Raw genomic sequence first — 20,623 nt, 5'->3', positions numbered from 1 at the left:
CTTCTGTGTTTCCCTTACATGCCTCCAGCAGCGGAGGTGCGCCGCTCCAGGAATTTGATCGCTGTCGCTGAGTTATTTCAATCATAAGTAATTATTTTATTGGAGAAAAACCGTGTCCTAACAAGCAAGCATCAGACTATTGCATCTCAAGGACACTCGGTCCACAAGCTGTAAAATATGTGCCTGAAAAAGAGGTATATGTCCTGTGCACTGCGGACTCCTAAGCAGCACTGTCACTTCAGAGGGCCGTCAGCCACTAAGCTGGCATGCAAACCATCTTGTCACTTATAGTAAAACCATCACATGAATAACCGCAGTCCAGGTCGAGATGACCGAGTTAGCGTGCTAATCCTAACAATTAGCCTGAGGAGAAGTGAGGGCCGCGCCCCTAATTATTCATACACTTTAACCTTGTTGTCTTGCAATATCAAAACCTAAGAAGATAAACGGCAACAGAGTGACGGATAAGATGCGAACAATATGCAAGCACTGTAAGAATGGACTGTTACACAAATGTCCATCGGAGGAAGTGAGGTCCAGAGGCTAGCTGTCACTCAAGAGGCCAGGCCCCTAATTATTCATACTAACCTCCGATAAAATAAAAACTAGCCTGGTACAAAAAAATTCACCCCCCTCAGTGTTGTCATGGAGATATGACCTAAACATACAGACCAGAATGTTCTTTTATCCCAGGCCTTAAACAGGTTTAATGATGCTGTGGAAACGGCCTGTTTAACATGGAGGTCAATGAGAAACCGCTCTATTATGAAACCTGCCCCTAGTGGACACTCAGAGAACTGCAGTTTTTGGCACTTCTGTATTGGATCAACCAGGAAGTCGCTGTGGTGGGGGCTTGGACACACACAATTGCCACACGTGTCCTCCGTGTCTCTATCTGGCCTGTTGAGCTAGGTTTCGTAGTAAAAATTAGCGTTTCGTTCAGATAACTCATCATTTCAACTTGATGAATCAGCTTTTCTTCATATAAATATAAACAGGGCATCCCATACAAGTTCAGTTGATGCTCGCAGCCAGTAAGCAATATCAAAAACATGTACCCAAACTCATTTTTATTGCTGACGCTCGTTCGTGTTGCGTACTGCTAGGACACGGTGCTCCATCTGATGATCACATATATTATCATTCACTGAATGCAAAACAGTCCTGCAATTTCATTGGAGTATTGCACAGCAACGTAACAGCAAATGCAATCACTTGATTGTAACACATGGCTGACAAACGAAAATTGTCCATAACCAGACATTCATTGCATTTCAAATATTTTGAACTAATGTTGAGAAAAAACAGACTAAAATAAGTGTATAATGACTTGCATTTTCATCAATGACTGACTAAATTGAAAGTGTTTGTAAAAGTGAACACGGGGCGATACAGGTCACTCTTAACTGCTGGTTTGTCAAATCACATTTTTTCATTTCCAGATGAGTAACTGTGCACAAAAGTAGTAGTATGTACTTGGGTCCAAAGAGCCCTTCAACAATTTTTTTTTCCTGCACACGCGCTTCACCTTCGCTGCTACAACTTCATCCTAGGGGGAACACTGAGCTTGAACATGTGTTTTTAGAAAAGAGGGAGCCCATTTGTGTCTTATGTGCAGTAGTTAATATTTCTCAGTCTGTGAAAATGATGTTGTATCCTGTGTCCTGATGTACTCGCCCTCTGTATTTGGTTTACCTCGCTCACTTCAGTCATCTCCAGCTGTTTAAGTCAGTAACGACTCGATATCCGATATTGGTATTGGTGCATCTCTATTCTTGTAGATATTATGCTTTGGAGCTAGTGGGGCTCCTGTGGCCGAGATTATGTGCAACCTTGGAAATCTGCACAAATGGGCGCATTGTTGGACCTAGAAAAAAACAGAATGATGAAAAAAAAGCTGCGTACATTAGACTTTACATTACCAGCAGCCACAGATGCATCATTGTAGCAGTGAAACCTGCAAAATTCTGACGTGTCCATATATGGCCAGATTTAGAATCATTTGGTGCAAAATGTTGCAAATTCAACGTTGGTATTCTTTCTTCTGTATACATAGCGCATCGCGTTGATATTGCTTTTTCGAGCTGTGAGATCAGCGAGAAGCATATAAGAAGATTTTTTTTTGAAGGAAAAAAAGGGCAGAGCAAGAAGAGGTGGAGAGTGTGGCATCATCTCCCGCAACCTCTGAGAACACTTCAGCTCAGGTTTGTGAAAAGCAGCCAGCCTCAAAGATGGCTTTTGATTAATGCTGGTCCGTTACTAGCTAGTGGCATATACACTTTGCCAGATTTGGAACTGCAGTCAGCTGGCGACTAGTGAGCAATAGTTGTTTACGTCATCAACCTAGGTAGCCTACAAGGCACACCCAAAAATCTACCTACCTAGGCCTACCTGCAATAAAGATCTACCTGACACTGACAGTTAGTCTTAGGGCGCACTCACACTGTCCTTCCGCACCGCGACCCGGGCTTTAGGGTACTTGTCCCCCCTCCCTCTCCCCCCCCGCGCCCCAGCCCCGTTTGTACTCACACTGCCTGGGCCTCGGCCAATGCTTCTTGCTGTCCATATGTCATCACGCCGTAACACGTCACACCCATTGATCGCGTGTGTGTGGCTTTGTTTACAAATCTTTCCGTAGACCTCTGAGTTTTTGTGCGTCTTGTCGACTGTTTTTGAATATTTTCATCCGACCAAATCTGCAGTAAACACTCCACCTCCGCATCACACCAACGTGAACCTTTCACCGCCATTGTTCATCATTCATTCATTCATCTTCAACCGCTTATCCCGGGGTCTGGGTCGCAGGGGGGCTGGAGCCGATCCCAGCTGACATCGGGCGTGAGGCGGGGTACACCCTGGACAGGACGCCAGTTTATCACAGGGCACATAGAGACGTACAGAGTCAGACAACCTTGTTGTTGTTAAATGTCCGCGCATGGTCCGTCCTTCTATTTTCTATGTCCGAACAGGCGCACATACCGCTATCGCCGTAGGGCTCGTGCTCGTGCTCGTACACGTGCGCATGCTCGTGCTCGTACATGTGCAAACAGCTCTGCTAAAGCCCACCTCTTTCAAGCGGGCCGTGGACGGCCCGCTGTCCGCAGTAATGCGCGGAACAGGTGCACTCACACTGCTTAAACGTACTAGGCTTTAGCTGAAAATACGGTTTTGGCCCGGGACAGTGACACATTCCATCCGTACCGTGCCCCAGCACGGGTAAAGTCTAGTTCGTTTGACCAGTGTGAGTGCAACCATACCATGTCTAGGAGCGGCACGCTTGCTGTCCACGGCCCGTTTGGGAGAGGTGGGCTTTTGTAAAGCACGTTTGCACATGTACAAGTACGAGCGTGCGCACGTGTACGAGCACGAGGCCTACGGCGGTTCTGACGTCATTTTATGTGCGCCTGTTCGGACATAGAAAAAAGGAGGACGGCTCATGCGCGGACATTTAAAACAATGGCGGCGAAAGGTTAGCGTTGGTGTGATGCGGAGGTGGAGTGTTTCATATTTGGTCGGATGAAAATATTCAAAAACAGTCGGACAAAACGTACAAAAACTCTGAGGTCTACGGAAAGATTTGTAAACAAAGCGACGCATCGCAATGACCTCAATCAGTGCTAGTGATGTGTTACGGCGTGATGACGTATAGGCAGCAAGAAGCATTCTGCCGAGGCCCAGGCAGTGTGAGTACAAACGGGCCTGGCCCGCGGGGGGAGAGGGAGGGGGGACAAGTACCCTAAAGCACTGGGCACGGTACGGATGGACCGTGTGAGTGCGCCCTTATGCTAGCCAGTTAGTGACTTACACACACTGATAAGTCATAACTTGACTTAGCCTACTTGCCGGTCAGGGGAGAAAACGTCCGTCGGAGCAGTGATGGCGTCTAGTTTGCAGTTTCAGGAGACCTGCAGTGGATTCAGCCCGGTCCACTTGACATCGGGTCGGTGCATGACAGTGTTTCTGAGGCTGTAGGCTGTTCTCATGTCTCATTCTGGCTGCTGGGGTCTGTGTTGACCCTTCTAAACAGAAACATTTAATAGTTTACTCAGTAGACCTGCCCCGACGTGAGTCACACATAACCATTGGTCTTTCCTTTCCTTCTCAAACTACGTCACACTTGCATGTTCATCAGCCCATAGGAGAAACTAGGGATGAGCCGATGAGCGAAACGGACTGCTGATTTTCTTGAGCCGATACTACTTTTGCCGTCAATTTACGTCTTAAAAAATGTTACGAGTCTCAATTTTAAAAAAGGAACATTTATTGAACTTCAAAAAGGCGTCTCCAGCAACATGGAGGATGCCTGCCTGTAAACAACGCCCGGAAAAAGCCTTTAAACTGCAAATATCGGCCTGTGGATGTATCGGTCTATCACTTGGTGAAACCCCCGAACCCTTCTTCAAAGCCAAATTCAATGTTTTTTTTTAATCAAATGAACTCATTAGAAAAGTGTGTGTGTGTGTTTGTGTGAGTGTGTGCGCGGTTTTGTACGTGTGTGCGAGAGTGGGCTCGACCGTGACGTCACGTTCGCCCCACCCAATCCCGGAAGAGTCGCTGGTGGTGAGAGCGGCGGCCCATCATAGGAGGGCTGTGACGGTTCTTTTTGCCTGTCCTTTGTTAAACCCGAGTTTTCTGTGAAACAAAGGCTTCCCTGTGTCGGAGACGGTGTATGGCAGCGGTGAGGTGGGGTGCATGAATCTGTAATAGGGGTCATTTGGCTGTTTCCGGGTTGTGAGGGAGTAGCTGTGTCATATGGCTTTGTTGTTGTTGACAGAGACTAGGCTAACGGCAGATAAGTTGAGCATCACCGCTAACCCGCCTCTCTCCTCCGGGCTGCCGACTACAGGTCAGTAACCGCGCACGAGACTCGCTGTAATGAGCCACAGTAGCACGAGGCTTTGTTCTGTTTACACCGTGTTCTCCGCCTCAGTCAGTTCAGTTGAGGGCCCCCCCGGCCCGTCTGGTGATGTCATCATCTGAAGACGACAACAACAGACCTGCGTCTCTCCTCTGCTCCTCCAGGATGAAGTCAGTTGGATATTCAGAATAAACAACTATTATACATTTAAACCATTTCCTTGAATCACGTCAAACATCTTGTGCAACATAAAGACTAATATTCCTCATTAATCACAAGGCTTGTTTATGAATAATGTATTTTTAATGATTTGTTTTATTTATTTTTTTACAAAACTTGAATCTATTAACCTTCTTATCTTTTGACCTAGGGATGTCAAACCACTTGTGCAACATAAAGACAAATATTAGGCATGTTTTTTAATTTTTTTAATTTTTTTAATTGTGTTTTTCTTTTTTTTGCTAAACTTAAGTCTATTATGCTACCTTATCTTTTGACCTAGGGATGTCAAACTACTTGTGCAACATAAAGACAAATATTCCTCATGCATCACAAGGCTTGTTTTTAAACAATGTAATAATAATAATAACTTCATTTCTATAGCACCTTTAAAAAAACAGCAGTTTACAAAGTGCTTTGGCAGCGCAAATCCAAATAAACCTATATATATATACACACCATGTAAAAAAAGAAGAAAATAATGATGAGAGTAATAATAATGACATCCAGAAGGGTGCAACATAACCACATTTACACATCATTGTATAGAAAGAAGGGGCATCATTAATGGACAAAGGAGAATTATTAGCTTAAGGTGCTTTCAAGGAAAGAAAAAGAGACAATAAAAGGACATCCCAAGAAGACAAGTCTATAAAAATGAGTTTTAAGAAGTGATTTAAAGGATACTGATTCAGCGAGCTTTATCTCTGTGGACAGGTCGTTCCAAAGCCGAGGCGCTCTGACATAGGCACGGTCACCTCTGGTTTTGAGCCTCGGCCTTGGAACAGTTAAGAGATACCCGCCCGTGGATCTAAGGCTGCGAACAGGCTCGTATGGGGTCAGCGTGTCTGTGATTTATTCTAGGGTTAGCTCTTGACCAGCCTTAAAAGTGACCAGTAAAATCTTAAAATCAATTTTTAAAACGTACAGGGAGCCAACGAAGTCGGGCTAAGATTGGAGTGATGTGATGTTGTCTTTTAAAACCAGTGAGAAGCCTGGCTGCTGAGTTTTGAACCAGCTGCAGGCCGGAGAGGGAGTTCTGGTTGATAGCGGTTAGGAGGGAGTTTCAGTAAAGTAGACGGGAGAATATGAGGGCGTGGACTACTTTTTCTAGGTCTGACCGTGAGAGAATATTTTAGATTATTGAGATGGTCCTGATGTGGAGGACGCAGGACTGAACAACTTTGTTGATGTGTGGGATGAAGGTGAAATCTGAGTCAAAGAAGATACCTAGATTTATGGCAGTGGGCTTAATATTAAAGTGCAACTTGCAGGTTAATTTTTTTGACTGAATTTACATTTAACCTTTCTCCTAGATGACCATTTGGAAAGTGAATGCAGGATTTTTCATGTTTTGCAAAACATATGGGCAGAAATCGGAGGTGAAAGTGGCCATTTTGAGCATTGCCTCTAAAAACGTCAAATGCCTCATATTACGTAGGAGAAGGGGGTTGTCTTCGCTGTCCACTGTACAATCATAGGCCATAGTAGGTTGGAATGGTTTTAGTTTTCCTGAATCTGTTTTTTTCTGTAGTTTTACATCAAATTTAACCATTTGTCATCATGGTGATTCCTTTTATTTGTAATGGAAGCACAAACTTCTCCATAGTTTACAAGAAGATGACCGGACCTAGCTTCGTGCCTCTGTGTGTTTGTGGGTGAAGAGACGTACTTCTTCACTGCTGCATCAGAACCGGAAACACGGGCGTGTCACGTTAGGGCGCTCTCTTATTTCCCCGCTCATGAGATGCATTTCAGAGTGGGATATTGGAGCCGACATACTGGTGCTGTGAGGCAGTCGGCTGGTGCATATACTTTATATATACAGTAGGTGTGTGTATGTGTATATATATATATATAAATTATATAGTCTTTATGTTGCACAAGTGGTTTGACATAATTCAATGAAATGGTATAAATGCATAATCGTTTTTTATTCTGAATATCAAATGAATGTGAATATCAAACTGACTTAATACCGGTCTCTTCTCCTTCTGTTTGGACCGGAACATGATATGTTATCACAAATACATGGTTCATCGATGTAGCAGTACTCCTATGTCTGCCTAGAAAAATCTCAGTAACACTTGTAAAAAGTGTAGAAATCATACACTTTAATTAATTCATGACTCATGAGGATTTTATGCAGGATGTGTCATGAATTACTCACCATGAACTAATAATCATGTCAGATGAGTTCACACTTAATAGATCACCAATTGAGAAATGTAGCATTACTTAATAATATGTTCTCTTATTGTGAATTGTTACCAACTCTCTAACACAGCTGTTCCAATAGCCTATATGTAACACATGTCACGTATACTGCAATCATTTGACTGAATTTCAGCCTCTTAAAGCTTTTGAAATACCTGCAACTTTAAACAGTATATGTTATCTTGCAGACCTAGCATGCCGAAGGAGGCAGACCACCTTAAGGGTGGAGGAGACAAGGAGGAGGAGAGGACGCAGGATGCTCCTGAGGAGACAGTGAGAAAGAGGGTCCAGGCAAATACGAGTCCCCACAGGGGGAACACTCCTCAAGGTGAGAAACCAAAAATTTCAGAGGTAATCTCCAGCTATGCAGAGCAACAGACCTATTTAAAGAACCTATGCTCAGATTAAGAAACTCATTGTGTACATGTGTGAGAATATCTGATCATTAAGATGTTGTCAAGGCGACCAGCATCCTGGATAAACAGAATCAAATGTATGTTGGACAGCTGTGGTCCAGGACGTTAATTTAGACCTGGACGTGCGATGTAAGACTTGCCAGTTGTTGGTTTCAGTTGGGATCCGGTCTGCTCACTAATTCATAATGTAGCTGCCTGTTTCAGTTCTTCATTTTTTTAATAGCACAAACATGTGGACTAAGATGGGTACTCAAAAAACCCTCCTGCTGTACAGAGGGAAGGAGCATTGATGCTCTTGTGAGGGAAATCCTGACCTCACAAGCACTTTCCTTCAGGGGTTTGCAAAAAAAACTCAACACTGCTGCTCTAATTTACATCTCCTCATCACTTCAACATGTCCTACTCTTAACTTTACAGTAGGGCTGGATGAAATGATAATATACTATATATAGATCAAAATTACAGAACAAGCAATTAATGCTTGATTTATTCGGAAATGTTGTTATTCTTTATTGTTCAGAAGTTTCAATCTTCATGAAATCCCAGACTGTGAAGGCCCAACCTCTCTCTGATGGCTGGGAGGGTCATCCCTTTGGCCTTCTTCTGGACAACCTGCTGTCTGAGGGTTTCAGTCTCCTTAGAGCAGCTGCCACCAGGTGCAGATTAACACCAACTGGGAGGGATCTGAAAAGGTTCTCTAATTGTGATCACTGCTTTTTTTTCACAAAATAAAGGTTCTTGTTGAAGTGCATTGGTTATTTAAAAAACAAACATGTTAGAACAGCAGTGGGATAGCCACTGAGGATATTTTATCAAGCTCTAACCAATAACAAATAACAGTATTTCAGAATAAATCAGGTATTAATAACTTGTTCTCTAATTTGGATCTCTAGTGTATATTATCATATCACCCAGCCGTACTGTCAATTTAAGGTAATCCATTTTAAGTGATGAGGAAATGTAAATTTGAGGAGCAGAGTTGAGGGTTTTTTTGCCAATCCCCGAAGGAACGTGCTTGTGAGGCCAGGCAACGTCTGTTTATATTATATAAATATATAACAATATATTTTTCTATATTGTTTCTATTGCAAAGTCCAAACACCAGCAGCCAAACTGCGTTATGCAGTATTTAGCTAATTTGGACGCTTAATGTTCTGATCCTTGTGAGTTATGTTCAGTTTGCACTGAAGTTCTTAATTAGATGAGAAAATACTCTGTACTTTTCCTTTGTCAAGTATTTTAAGAGGCTCTAAATACATGATATACTGGAAAAAAATAAATATGTTTTTTTATGTTTTTTCTTTTATCACGTTCTCCAAATGTTGCATTTGCGTAGCGCTACACTTAACCAATGAAGACATGACAAATGTGAGTGGGAATGTGTGACTTCCTGTTCATGCTCACAGTTATAAATTGGATTATCTTTGAGGCGCAGGAATAGATGTGTATGCTTTAGGGAGAGAACAGAGAGCTTAGTGGAGACACTGACAGCAGGATCACTTGAAGGGATTAACCCATCTTGTAGTTGGTGTGTGCCTGCTTTCACCGCAGTCCCACTAAATCCACTTGGAGGTAAGAGATTATACACTCTGTTTGCAAATGAGTTCAACTGCAGTTTTTTGGTCGTGAAATAGCTCATGTTTTTTTCTAGGAATGCACCAATCCGACTTTTTCAGTCCAGATACGAATACCCAGACTTTGGGTTTCATCTGATCTGTTTCATGTTCATGGTTAGCCACCGGATCAGAGGGTTTTTCATGAGCAAAGAAAAAACAAACTGATTCCACGAGTAGTCGACTATAGGCAAGACCCGACGAATCAGATTCGACTATGAAACTCTTTAGTCTGGGACACCTCAAGAAAGTTCACTCTGCTGTGTAATTTTGTTAGAATAAATCATTTAAAGTAGTAATTTATGTATTTCCCTCACAGCCAGCCCCCCCAGGTTTGTCTCTGTGGAGGAGCTGATGGAGACAACTAAAGGAGTCACCAACATGGCTTTGGCCCATGAGATAATGGTCAACCATGCTTTTCAAGTTAAACCTGCCGAGCTTCCTGAAGGGAGGTGAGAGTTCAATCAGACACAGTAACTGTTCATCCAGTCTTTATCTTTGAGTGAAGTCTTTCTTTCTGTAGAAGTAACAGTCCCTCCTGTGCGCCTGTACAGTTTGGAGCGCAAAGTGAAGGAGATTATGCACAAAGCATTCTGGGATTGTTTGGAAGATCAGTTGACGGAGGATCCGCCATCGTACGACCATTGTCTCAAACTGCTGGCTGAGATCAAAGAGGTGATGCAGGGTTTTTTATTCTATTTAGGAAATAGACTGTCCAAATGACTGCCAAACTCTGCATATGTCAGGTCTTATTTTAGCTCCTACCTTCTCTCTTCAGATATGATGCTTCAGTTTAAGCGTAATTCCAGCTTTTTTGCATTCTGTGGTCTTTTTGGGCATGAATATACATCTAATAAGCCATCGAGACAGTTTTTTTCCTTGGTCAACTATTAAGAGAGAAATTCCGGAGAGACTCTAACAGCCAGACATGGTAATTACTGAGTAGCTCGGGGCAGAGCGCTAAACCATTCAAAACTGCTTTTTTAACCACTAATATTGTTAACTACTGCAGTAGCAGAGGTTTCGTCTTCCCTACACATAAACGAAGCACCAACAATGTAGTTAGTGAACCCAGAGTTTATTAAAAAAGACCGTTTTAAAATGCTACAAGCCTTAGCAGCCAGCTCTGCTCATATTAAGAGGCAGACCAAACAAGTCCATTACTGAATGCACTGCCGTTCAGTTCAGTACTTTCCTCCCTGAACTGAACGCCAGTGCATTCGGTAATCGACTTGTATGGAGCTGTTTTAGTGGTTAAATAAAGCCGTTTGGATGGTTCAGGGCTCCACCCCGAGCTACTCAGTGTTAGCCATGTAAGGCTGTCTCTCTTTCTCTGTTAATTGGCGATCAACGAAAAAAATTGCCTTGATGGCTTATTTGATGTATATTCATGCCGAAAAAGACCATGAAATGCAAATACGCCGGAACTACGCTTAAATAGTATTTTAAGAATGTTATGGCTGCACGGCTATACCATACGTGGACATAATATGCCAAACTACAATTTCTATTGCTTAATTCCTTTCAATAATTCCGTCTTTCCCTTCCTGCCTGCCTTCAATCATCATCGATGTCCCTGCTCACCCAGACACTGCTGTCTTTCTTGCTGCCGGGCCACAGTCGTTTGCGCTCCTGCATCGAGGAGGTCATGGATCTGCCTCTAATCAAGCAACAGGCTGAGAATGGAGCACTTGACATCAGTCAACTGTCCCAGTTCATCGTTGGGATGATGGGCTCGCTGTGCGCCCCCAGCAGAGACAAGGACATCAATAAACTAAAGCACATCACCGATATTGTGCCTCTGCTCAAGTAAGCTAAGAGACAAGAGATACTGTTTTTAGTTCTGCACATTCCAGCCCTTAGTTTATTTTTAGATTGTTTAATTTCATTCCAGTTCATTACAGCGCAGAAGTCATCTTGTTGTTGAGGACGAGACATGAGCTAGCAGGTCCCTAAACTTAATGCAGACTTAAAGGGGATTTTTCTGTATATTTCAACCCTATTTCCCCATGTATATCTGTCTAAGTGGCTAATGACAACTACTTTGATTTGAAATTGGTCCAGTTTTGGGCATGAGCTACACACCCTGGCCACTGTGAACCAAGCTCGAATGTAATCAAACGAGGCACTTGCCAACCAACAATATACGTCCACCAAACATTTGTTTTTGACACTGACAGGCTCATATTGTTATTATAATTGTCTGACTACATTATGTAAAGATAGAGAAGTTGCCGTTATCCTGCCATGCTTTGGTGTGTAGCTACTGATTCAGATCAACACAGTAACTTTAGCTAATAGCATTAGCCTCCTTTCGCTCTTTCTGGTCAAGTGTCTTCACTCTTGGAGCAGCTTTTTTCGTCAGTAAAATGTTATTTGGTAGGACATCTTCTCCTCTGTGTCTGACTCCTCTGTGTCCAGATCAAACTGCAGACCTGAGGTCAGTGAGGTGCAGTGTATCTGGAGTTATTAGGATCCATTTGTAGCACAACTAACCACAGCTTTAGCCTGTTCTAAATAACAGGAACGTTAGTCTATGAAAACTGTGCCAAGTGTAGCTCCATGTTTTTTTAGCACGATTTGGAAATGCTGGAACACAAACCATTTTGTTTATTAAAAATCTTTTAGATAACACAAAGTTACGTTTCATAACAAACTCTCACTGCAGGCAATCCTCTCTCTGAAGTTTCACACATGGATTCTGGCAACTAGTCATCTCCATTGATTTTAGACGAGATTTCTCCATCATTCCATAATGTAGTCAGACACTCAAAATAACAATCTGAGCCTGTCAGTGAGAAAAACAAACACTTTGTGGACGTATATTGTCGGTGTGCAGGTGTTTGATTTCAGTGCAGCCTGGTTCACAGCAGTCAGGCTGCAGTGCTCACTCAATACTGAACCAATTTAAACAAAAAAGTTGTTGCTATGAGTCACTTAAACAGAAATACTTAAGGAAATAGGGTCGATGCCCCGTCTTCCTCTGAAATCCTCTCTCCTAGGGCTATATACTCTGTGCTGGACCTAATGAAGGTGGACATGGCTAACTTTGCCATAACCAGCATCAGGCCTCATCTGACGCAACAGTCGGTTGAGTATGAGAGGAGCAAGTTCCAGGAGTTTCTGGAGAAACAACCCAGTAAGAAAATCTCTTCCATATAAAATGAGTCATATTTAAAGTGCTGCTTGCTGTTTCTTGAGAACCGCTCATCTGATCTGATCGACATCGCACTCAACTCTTTGCTCCCTTAGATCCTCAGCACCTGCCAAGTGTGAAGTCAGTTGGATAAAAGGTCCCTAAGATATGTGAAGGACAATCATCCATACACACACAGACAGACAAAGATTCCTTTCTTCATAATTAGACAATGCTGCTACAGCACCACCTATTGGTCAAATGGCACCAAATGTGTCATGTCCACTCAGACATCATCTACACATGTCCACCAAATGTGCTTTCAACAGCACAAAGCGCTCGAAAGAAATGACACAGCATTTGAGCAAACTTTGAGGGCCAGCTATAGAAAAACTGTCTGGAACATCAAAAATCTGAAAAGGACACATTTTCCAACTTGGTCCAAAGATGTACTGTACCAAGATTGGTGACTATTGCTCAAAATGTGCAGGAGGAGTAGCAAAAAACTGACTTGGACACAATTTAAAATTATGTAAAATCTAGATGCAAATGGGAGTGGACCCACAGAATCAAGGGGAAAAAAGTATTCATCTACATTTGGTTTGAGTCCTACGGTTCAAAACTTACAGGCCAAAGTTTAAGTTGATTGTTATAGTGCCATCATTTGTCCAAATTACAACAAATTCAATGAAGTCGGTCGGATGAACGGTTCTCGGCATATGCCAATGACAAACAGAAAAGACACACAGATTCCTTGCTTGTATCATTAGATTGCAGTGATGAAACTAGCCAAACATGGCCCACCATGAAACAAAAACAATAATACATTAGGCAAAACAAACAGAAACTGAAACATCCTCAGTTGACTACTAAAGTAATAAATGATAGAATGTCTTACTCATAGATATCAGATATAAGTTGTTTTTGCATAACAAGTGACTGGGAAAGCAATGATCCACTGTATCCAGTAAAGCTGAAAAAACTGAAACGATCTGTTCTTTAGATGCCTTAGACTACACTGAGAAGTGGCTGGAGGACACAATGAGATGCCTGAGAGAGGCCGAGGCGGATGGTTCGAGTGCCGCCTCATCTGACCCTCCCTCACTCCTCCCCGTTAATGTCCACAACCATGCCTATCTACGCCTGCTGAGGTGGGACCACGCCTCAGACCCCTTCCCAGAGGTAAACACACAGTCAATCCTGAAGCCTGTCATTATGTCTCCCTGTCAGTTGTATAACTTTGATGCATGCTGTCCCATGTGACCCTCCATGTATAATTTCACGTTTCTGCCACAATAAACAACATTCCTCTTCCTCTCCTCTCCATAGACGGTGTTGATGGATCAAGTTCGGTTCCAGGAGATGCATCACGAGGCTGAGCAATTAGTTCTGCTCTCCTCTGTGCTCCTAATCATCTACACTACCACAGGGGAGGCTATCTCAGGCCTGCCTGGGCTGATGGAGACTCTGAAAAACACTATCAGTGTTATACTTGCAGATATGCACACGCCGTAAGTACCAGTGCTTTAAGTGTCACTCGTAGTAAAGCTATACAGGACAAGTCTGCTAGTTGGTGAGGGGAAGTCTGACCACTTTGAGTTCAATGTAGTAAGGTTTTCTGCACCTAAGATCCCCTGTACTTTAAAGCCACACTGATCAGTATTTTTATGTTAACCATGGATTAAATGACTACAAACTACTACTGCAAAGGGGAGTCGCTCGCAGTGACAATTCACTGTGAATTATCACCCCACAGTACCCCTTGTACAGTGGGAGGAAATGGATCCACATCGTCCATCTTTCTATACAGTCTACAGTGTAAATAGACAACATGTAACCATATAAACTGGTGATAATCTAAATTTTCTATGAATGCAGCTTAAATGTGTGTTGCACTGCAGGGGTGCATTTATCAAATCTTTTTGTCATTGAATTCCATTGATTAATCGAGTAATTGGATAAAAAAAAATTGCAAAAAAATTAATTAGAATCTTGCGTTATTACTAACAAATTAGATATTATGTCTGTGTGTGTGCACGCGTGTGTGTGCACGCGTGCGTGAGGGAGAGTGCAAGAGACAAGATGTGTTTGTGTTGAAGGCAATACTCTCGCAATTTCCCATGAATAGGTTTACTATTTAAACCTTTCAAAGTGGTGCATAAAATTCTACGTGACACGGTTTTACTCAAACAGGTTTCAAAGACAAATAGATTCATTTGGAAAATGAATTAATAAATAAATATTATCAGGAAGAGCAATGCACGCTCTTCCTGTTTACCGTAACAACAAGCAACGAACAAAACTCCACTGACACATTTACTCAAACAAAACTATAAAGACTGATCAGGGAGGTGACGTTATGTTTAACATTCAGGAAAAAAACTAAACATATTCACAATGACAGCTATGCATTCTCTTCCTGTTTTTAACATTAGCAGTCACTACGGCAACCACAGACGCGCTGACCCAAACAGCGATGCTGTGAAGTGGCGTTAACAACAGGAAGCTTTCAGCTCAGATGCTGAATCATCAATGACACTGTTGGCCTTTTTTAAGTGTCACATGATCCCAAACTTTGGACATTCTCTGCCTTTTACGGGCCTTATTTTCACTGTTATCGCGCCAACTGAAATCCGCAAAAACGGTCAATGGAACAATGATCACTGCGCTGAGGAGGCCGCATAATGCGCAAGTTGGAATTAAACGAATCCTCAATGATTTTATTGTAATTGTTTCAGTCCTTGCACTTGCATCTTTTAAATGCTAGCACCAATTTTTCCAAGTAGGACTTAAACGCTTCCTTTTTGCCTGTTCAAGGTCTTATAGTGCACAGGAGGCCTTAGCGACCATCGGGGAGAAACTGTGTGTTGAGCTGAGTCAGTGTCTAAGCAAACATGGCTACTCTCCATTCTCAGCTGACCGAAAGAGCACTCTACGGGGACAGATCTCTGCTACCATCCAGCCCGACAACACAGTCCGCAAGCTGATGGGTAAGAGCAGTGACATGTATGATAACTGTCAGGGGAAGGAGCATAGCCAACAGCTGTGTTTTATGCACACATTTATTGGACAGCGACAAAGACCTCTCCTCTTTTCCTCTCTCCTCAGAATCTCGGGTTCAGAACTACCTCCTGGCTTCGCTGGATGTCAGTCATCATAAGACCCCTCCTCCCCTCCCAGGAGGTCTGGCTCCAGTCAGCAGGGAGCTGAAGGAGCTTGCTGTACGCTTCAGTCGCCTCGTCAACTTCAACAAGCTGGTCTTCTCCCCGTTCTACCAAAAGCTTCTCCATAAAATACTGACGCCCGAGGAGAGACCCAGCACAGAGACGTAAACAATGAAACGGGGAATAGAGTGACGTGGAGAGTGGTCTGTAGCTTTGAAATTTCACCTTCACCAGTAACGGTTCCAGATTTAAAGAAATGACGTGAGAGAGCTGATCTCTATTCAGCTGGTAAAGCCTGAAGCTTGCAAACAGAACATAAAAGAAAAAAACGCTGGCTACAGTGTCAGTTGCATTAACTCGCAGTGTTGCTTATTTAATTAAATCTCAGGCCTCATAACCATCCGGCTATCTTGGAGTAAGTTGTGTTCAGTATTAGTCGCAGGCCTGGGTATCATTCCAAATAATTTGGTACCCAAGCCAATACAATGCCAATGTTTTAGGAGCAATACTGAAGCAAAACTTTGTGTTATGCCATACCTTGCAGAATATAAACTCCTTTATTCCTGCAAAACAAATGGCTAGGTAGAGAATAAAAATAACAAACCTGAAACTAAATCAACGACACAGGATCAAAGCTTATATTAATATGGTGTAGGATATCAGTCCTCATTGGCCAACAGGTCTCAGAGTGACATACTGTATATAGGACCTGTGTTTCAGCCTAGAAGTATTTTGTCAATGTTCTTAAAGGGGAATTAGGCTCATTTTCAAAATGTATAGACGTAATCAGTGCATTCTAGAAATATAAGTGAAGTTTGAGTTTGAGACTTACTTCTCTGGTTTCTGGCTTTGAGAGCGAGGCTATGGAAATAACACTGGAATTCTTAATGCAGGTGTTGTTCGCCTTTAACCTAGACACATGGCTCTGCCTCTGTAAGGGAGCTCTAGAGTTGTCTCAACGTGCCAGCAGATGGCGTTCAGGCATCACCTGATATCAAACAGAATTATCAACTAGTCAATTATGTAGGCGGCTTTTCTGAGGCCTGAACCCAGGCAAGTTCAGGCAAAGACATGCGGGCACATTCCATGGAAGGTGAGAAGCTTGAGGAACGATTGATGACATTAAGATTTATGAAGAGCATAGTTTCACTTTTGGGGAAATATATATTTTTGGGCTTACTGGCTTTTTCAATCAATAGGCAGTCAGCAGACTGGAAAGACTGGAAACGGGAAAACGGCAAGCCTCAACCAAAATCAACCTACCTGCACCTGTAAAGCTCACTAATTAACATGTTTGATCCTGTTTGTTTAATCTATACAATAACTAGTAACAACATTAATAATGATAATAACATTCTGTGGTTTTGTCAGGCCACTTCTTGGCCTGGAGCAGTGCCTAGCAAATTCATTGTGTCAACAAGGCTGCAGAAAGTTACTGTAAGCTAACTGATCTTATTTATCTAATTCAGCAAGAAAGCAAATAATCCTATATCTCAAAAATGTGGAGCTATTCCTTTAATAGATACCATTTTGACAGAAACTGAATAATTTGTATGATGCAAAGAAAACACATGCACTCCACAACCAACCACATACATACAGATTTTACAGTAATGCACAGAATCACCAATTCCCTCACCACTCAGTGTGAAGTGGAAAAAGCAAGCTGCATTAATGCTAATAACTGGTTTATTTATGAATTAATATATTGATTTATTTATTTAGATTGGGAAGGGCCAAGGTATTTGTTACATCCCAAAAGAAATCGTGACATTTCCCCTCTATGCAAGGACATGCCAATATACAAAGGATGTCGTTGAAAAGGAGAAAGCATATAACCTGATCAATGGTTCTCAGCCTTTTTCGTGTTAAGAACATCTATATTGATAACGTCACGTACCCCCATTTGATACGATTTTGCTTGACAACATTTTGGTTGTTAGATATGATTAAGACCAGACTTCTAAAGACCAAATCACAGTGTTTGTTCACAATAACTTCCAGGCAGAAAACCCCTGCGTCTCAACGGCCCTGAGCGAACAGGGTGAGGTCCAACTGGATACACTCAAATTCCGGCGTAAAATCATCCCATGGTCTTATTCGACACTTGCATACATCAAATATGCCATTGTTTTTTTCATGTATGAACTATTAACAGAGATATCCCGGAGAGTCGCTAACAGTCGCTAACAGCCGGACGTTACTAACACTGATTAGCTTGGGCAGTATGGTGAACGCATTAAAACGTCTTTTTTAAGCACTAATACTGTTCAAAATAACACCGAACCTCTGCAGTAACATGAGAAGAGTCCCTACACATAAAACAAAGCACGGACAACGTAGTTAGTTAGTTAGTTTATTAAAAGAGTGTTTTGAAAGACTTACCAAGGCCCAGGTACCAGCTCCTCTCATACTAAAGTCCATTCAAGTGGATTAGCAAAGTCAATCCCAAAGGAAGGAGCCCATTGCTGCTTTGTTATCTGTGTAGGGACTCTTCTCATGCTGCTGCAGAGGTTTGGTGTTATTTTGAGCAGTATGAGTGGTTAAAAAAGACGTTTTAATTCACCATGCTGCCCCGAGCTAATCGGTGTTAGCCAGATCCGGCTGTTAGCCACTCCACTGGATTTCTCAGTTAATAGTTCATACACGAAAAAAAAACTGTCACAATGGCTTATTTGATGTGTGAAAGTGTCAAAAAAGACCATGGGGTGATTTTACGTGGGAATTACAGTTTAAAATGTATGTTTCATGCTTTCATGTCTATTTAATAGCAACGCTTTCATTAACGTGAGATTTGAGACCTAATTTACCTGTTGGGCCAAAAAATAAAGAAAGTATCACCACCCAGCACTAGCAGTTAGTCCAACTGGTGTTGAGATGTTTGTAACGCTAGATTATGTTTTTCATGGATGCTACAAAATAACACAGTGCCTTAGACAAGCATGGCAGAAACATCAGAAAGGATAGGCCAATGTGTTTAATTCTGTATCTCTGAACATTACAGTTATGGCTGAAATTGACAACAGAAATCGGGTATGTGAATGAACCACTATATAATCACTATATGCAAGTGATTGTTTTTAGCGCAACGTCACGTCACAGTGATTCAGTCTATAGTTGTCAACTACAGTTGAGGAGATAACTGCTGTGGAAGTGAAACCTATGATGAGAATAGTCACTCATATGACTCTTACTCACATTGGGCTCACTTCTTAAATAGTGAAAATACTCTATCTTCCATTCAGGTGGCCCACTGGTTGAGAACCACTGATCTAGGTAACTAAGTAACCAGGTTATCAAGCATTCAACAGAATGTGTGTTTGTCAACTCATAAAAAGGTTACCCATCTCTAGAGCTCCCTTACAGTAAATAATTTCAGAGACGGTCGTCGTCAAATAACACTAATAAAATGCTTACTCTGGAGACAGTAGCACCAACTATGTGTCACTCATAGAATTTCTGTCCGGGACTGATTCCCTACACTCAGACGTTTGATAAATAAAAACCATGGCCAAGTATTCAGTAACAGCTTCAGGACATGGCAGTTTCCAAACTCAATTACTGACACTGTTTAATTGCTCTAGCACACACCCATAAAAGAGAATGAACAAGAAACGAGATGGCAGCAGGTTGTCTTTTGCACTGCAATAGAGCTAGAGAGACTTGTTACACCTTCACATCTTGTGCTTGAAATCAAATTATTCTTATTCAGGCTTGTCAGATGTACTTTGTTAGAGCAACAGTATACATATTTGGGTACGCATTTATCACAGTGTATTAAAAGGGAAAACATTGGATTTGTAATTGTACATGTGCATCAATAGATGCTCAGAGGAAGAGTCTTCACTGAGTCTGTTTGGAGTCTTAATTAAAAGTGGAAGAGAACCTTTTGAGCACTCCATTTAGGTTAAAATGTACAGCCTGCTACAGGAGCTGAAGCTCTGTACTGACTCTGAAATGAGGCAGTGTTTTAGACCAGGTAAATTTACACAAAGATAAAGGATATGTAGACTATTTTTTTTGCATTGTATGTATGCATTACATTAAGGAAAATGATCAGGATATGTGCACTCAAGGGAAACCAGACCGGTGTTATGGACCAGCTTGAACTGTTGCTCTTCAGTAGTGTCTTAGTCTTTTAAATTATGTGCCCTTATTTATAACATTTCTGATGGTTTAGAAGATGTTAGGACTATATGCATTTGACAAACAACACTTTGCATAATAATTTACTCACCCATCTAAAAGAATACTGTAACGTTACCTATTCCAGAATGAATAACACATGTTCATGTTTTGGTCACATGAGTTCCACTGATATTTGTCTTTGAATGTTCATCCAATATGCTAATAAAGCATTGCGTGTCCATAGCTGAGTCGTTTCTTTAATCCCTTTATAGGTTGTTGGTTTATATTTGTGTTGGTGTGTTCGGATCAGATTTGTCTTCAGAGGGGTCTAATGGTTCTTTGGCCTGAGCGATGTCAGATCCAGGTTCTTCATCAATGGAAACATGAAGCCTTATGACAAACAAAGTGAACGCACAGTGTTGTATTTTGAAGGATTATTTTCTGTAGCCCCTGAGTAGGTATACTGATTTTATTTACATTACTTATGTATTTTGTTTATATACTTGTTGTTTTAAATGTAAAGTTTGCTTTTGCATATTGTATTTGATATCTACTTCTTTACACACTTGAATCTTTAAAAATGTATAAGAATGCCCATGGCTTGCTAAATGTCTTTTCATTATTAACAATAAATAAATGCAGTTCTACATTAAAAAAAACATTTAAAAAAATAGATAAATGACTGGATCATGTTTCTTAAATGACCTGAATTTATAAATATAATCAGCAGTCATTTAGTGGTGAATAACCGTCAGTGTGCCGTTGTACTGGCTGGTTCTCAGACTGGTCTCATTCCAAAGAACCATTGAATTATTGTGAGAAAACATTACCTTCAACTGCTTACATGTAGTTTACATACAAGACACTGGGTG

General features: G+C 41.7%; 1 protein-coding gene across 3 annotated transcripts; it reads left to right on the top strand.

Annotated features, from left to right (window-relative positions):
- The first annotated feature begins 4,549 nt into the window (after window positions 1-4,549).
- Window positions 4,550-19,990, top strand: tcp11l1 (t-complex 11, testis-specific-like 1). Of its 3 annotated transcripts, none has more exons than XM_083916519.1 (11): window positions 4,550-4,683; window positions 4,775-4,846; window positions 7,483-7,622; window positions 9,643-9,775; window positions 9,878-9,998; window positions 10,912-11,132; window positions 12,326-12,462; window positions 13,463-13,641; window positions 13,789-13,970; window positions 15,277-15,449; window positions 15,568-19,990. In XM_083916519.1, exons 3-11 carry the CDS (start codon window positions 7,490-7,492, stop codon window positions 15,789-15,791), a joined length of 1,503 nt encoding a protein of 500 aa, XP_083772645.1. In that variant the 5' UTR covers window positions 4,550-4,683; window positions 4,775-4,846; window positions 7,483-7,489; the 3' UTR covers window positions 15,792-19,990. The 3 variants fall into 3 exon arrangements, with proteins under 3 accessions (XP_083772645.1, XP_083772647.1, XP_083772646.1); XM_083916521.1 differs by having other exon boundaries at window positions 4,557-4,678; XM_083916520.1 differs by lacking the exon at window positions 4,550-4,683 and having other exon boundaries at window positions 4,708-4,846.
- The last annotated feature ends 633 nt before the right edge of the window (window positions 19,991-20,623 follow it).

This window comes from Echiichthys vipera (genome assembly GCF_963691815.1).
Source record: "Echiichthys vipera genome assembly, chromosome: 7".
NCBI lineage: Eukaryota > Metazoa > Chordata > Actinopteri > Perciformes > Trachinidae > Echiichthys > Echiichthys vipera.
The sequence above is the reverse complement of the archived record's forward strand: the minus strand, read 5'-3'. Positions and strand labels throughout refer to the sequence as shown.

Excerpts from the sequence above, each read along its gene's own strand:
- tcp11l1 (XM_083916519.1), top strand. The coding sequence starts at position 7,490 with ATGCCGAAGGAGGCAGACCACCTTAAGGGTGGAGGAGACAAGGAGGAG. Across the intron at positions 12,463-13,462 it reads GTTTCTGGAGAAACAACCCA|ATGCCTTAGACTACACTGAG; the intron begins GTAAGAAAATCT and ends TCTGTTCTTTAG. Across the intron at positions 15,450-15,567 it reads CACAGTCCGCAAGCTGATGG|AATCTCGGGTTCAGAACTAC; the intron begins GTAAGAGCAGTG and ends CTCTCTCCTCAG.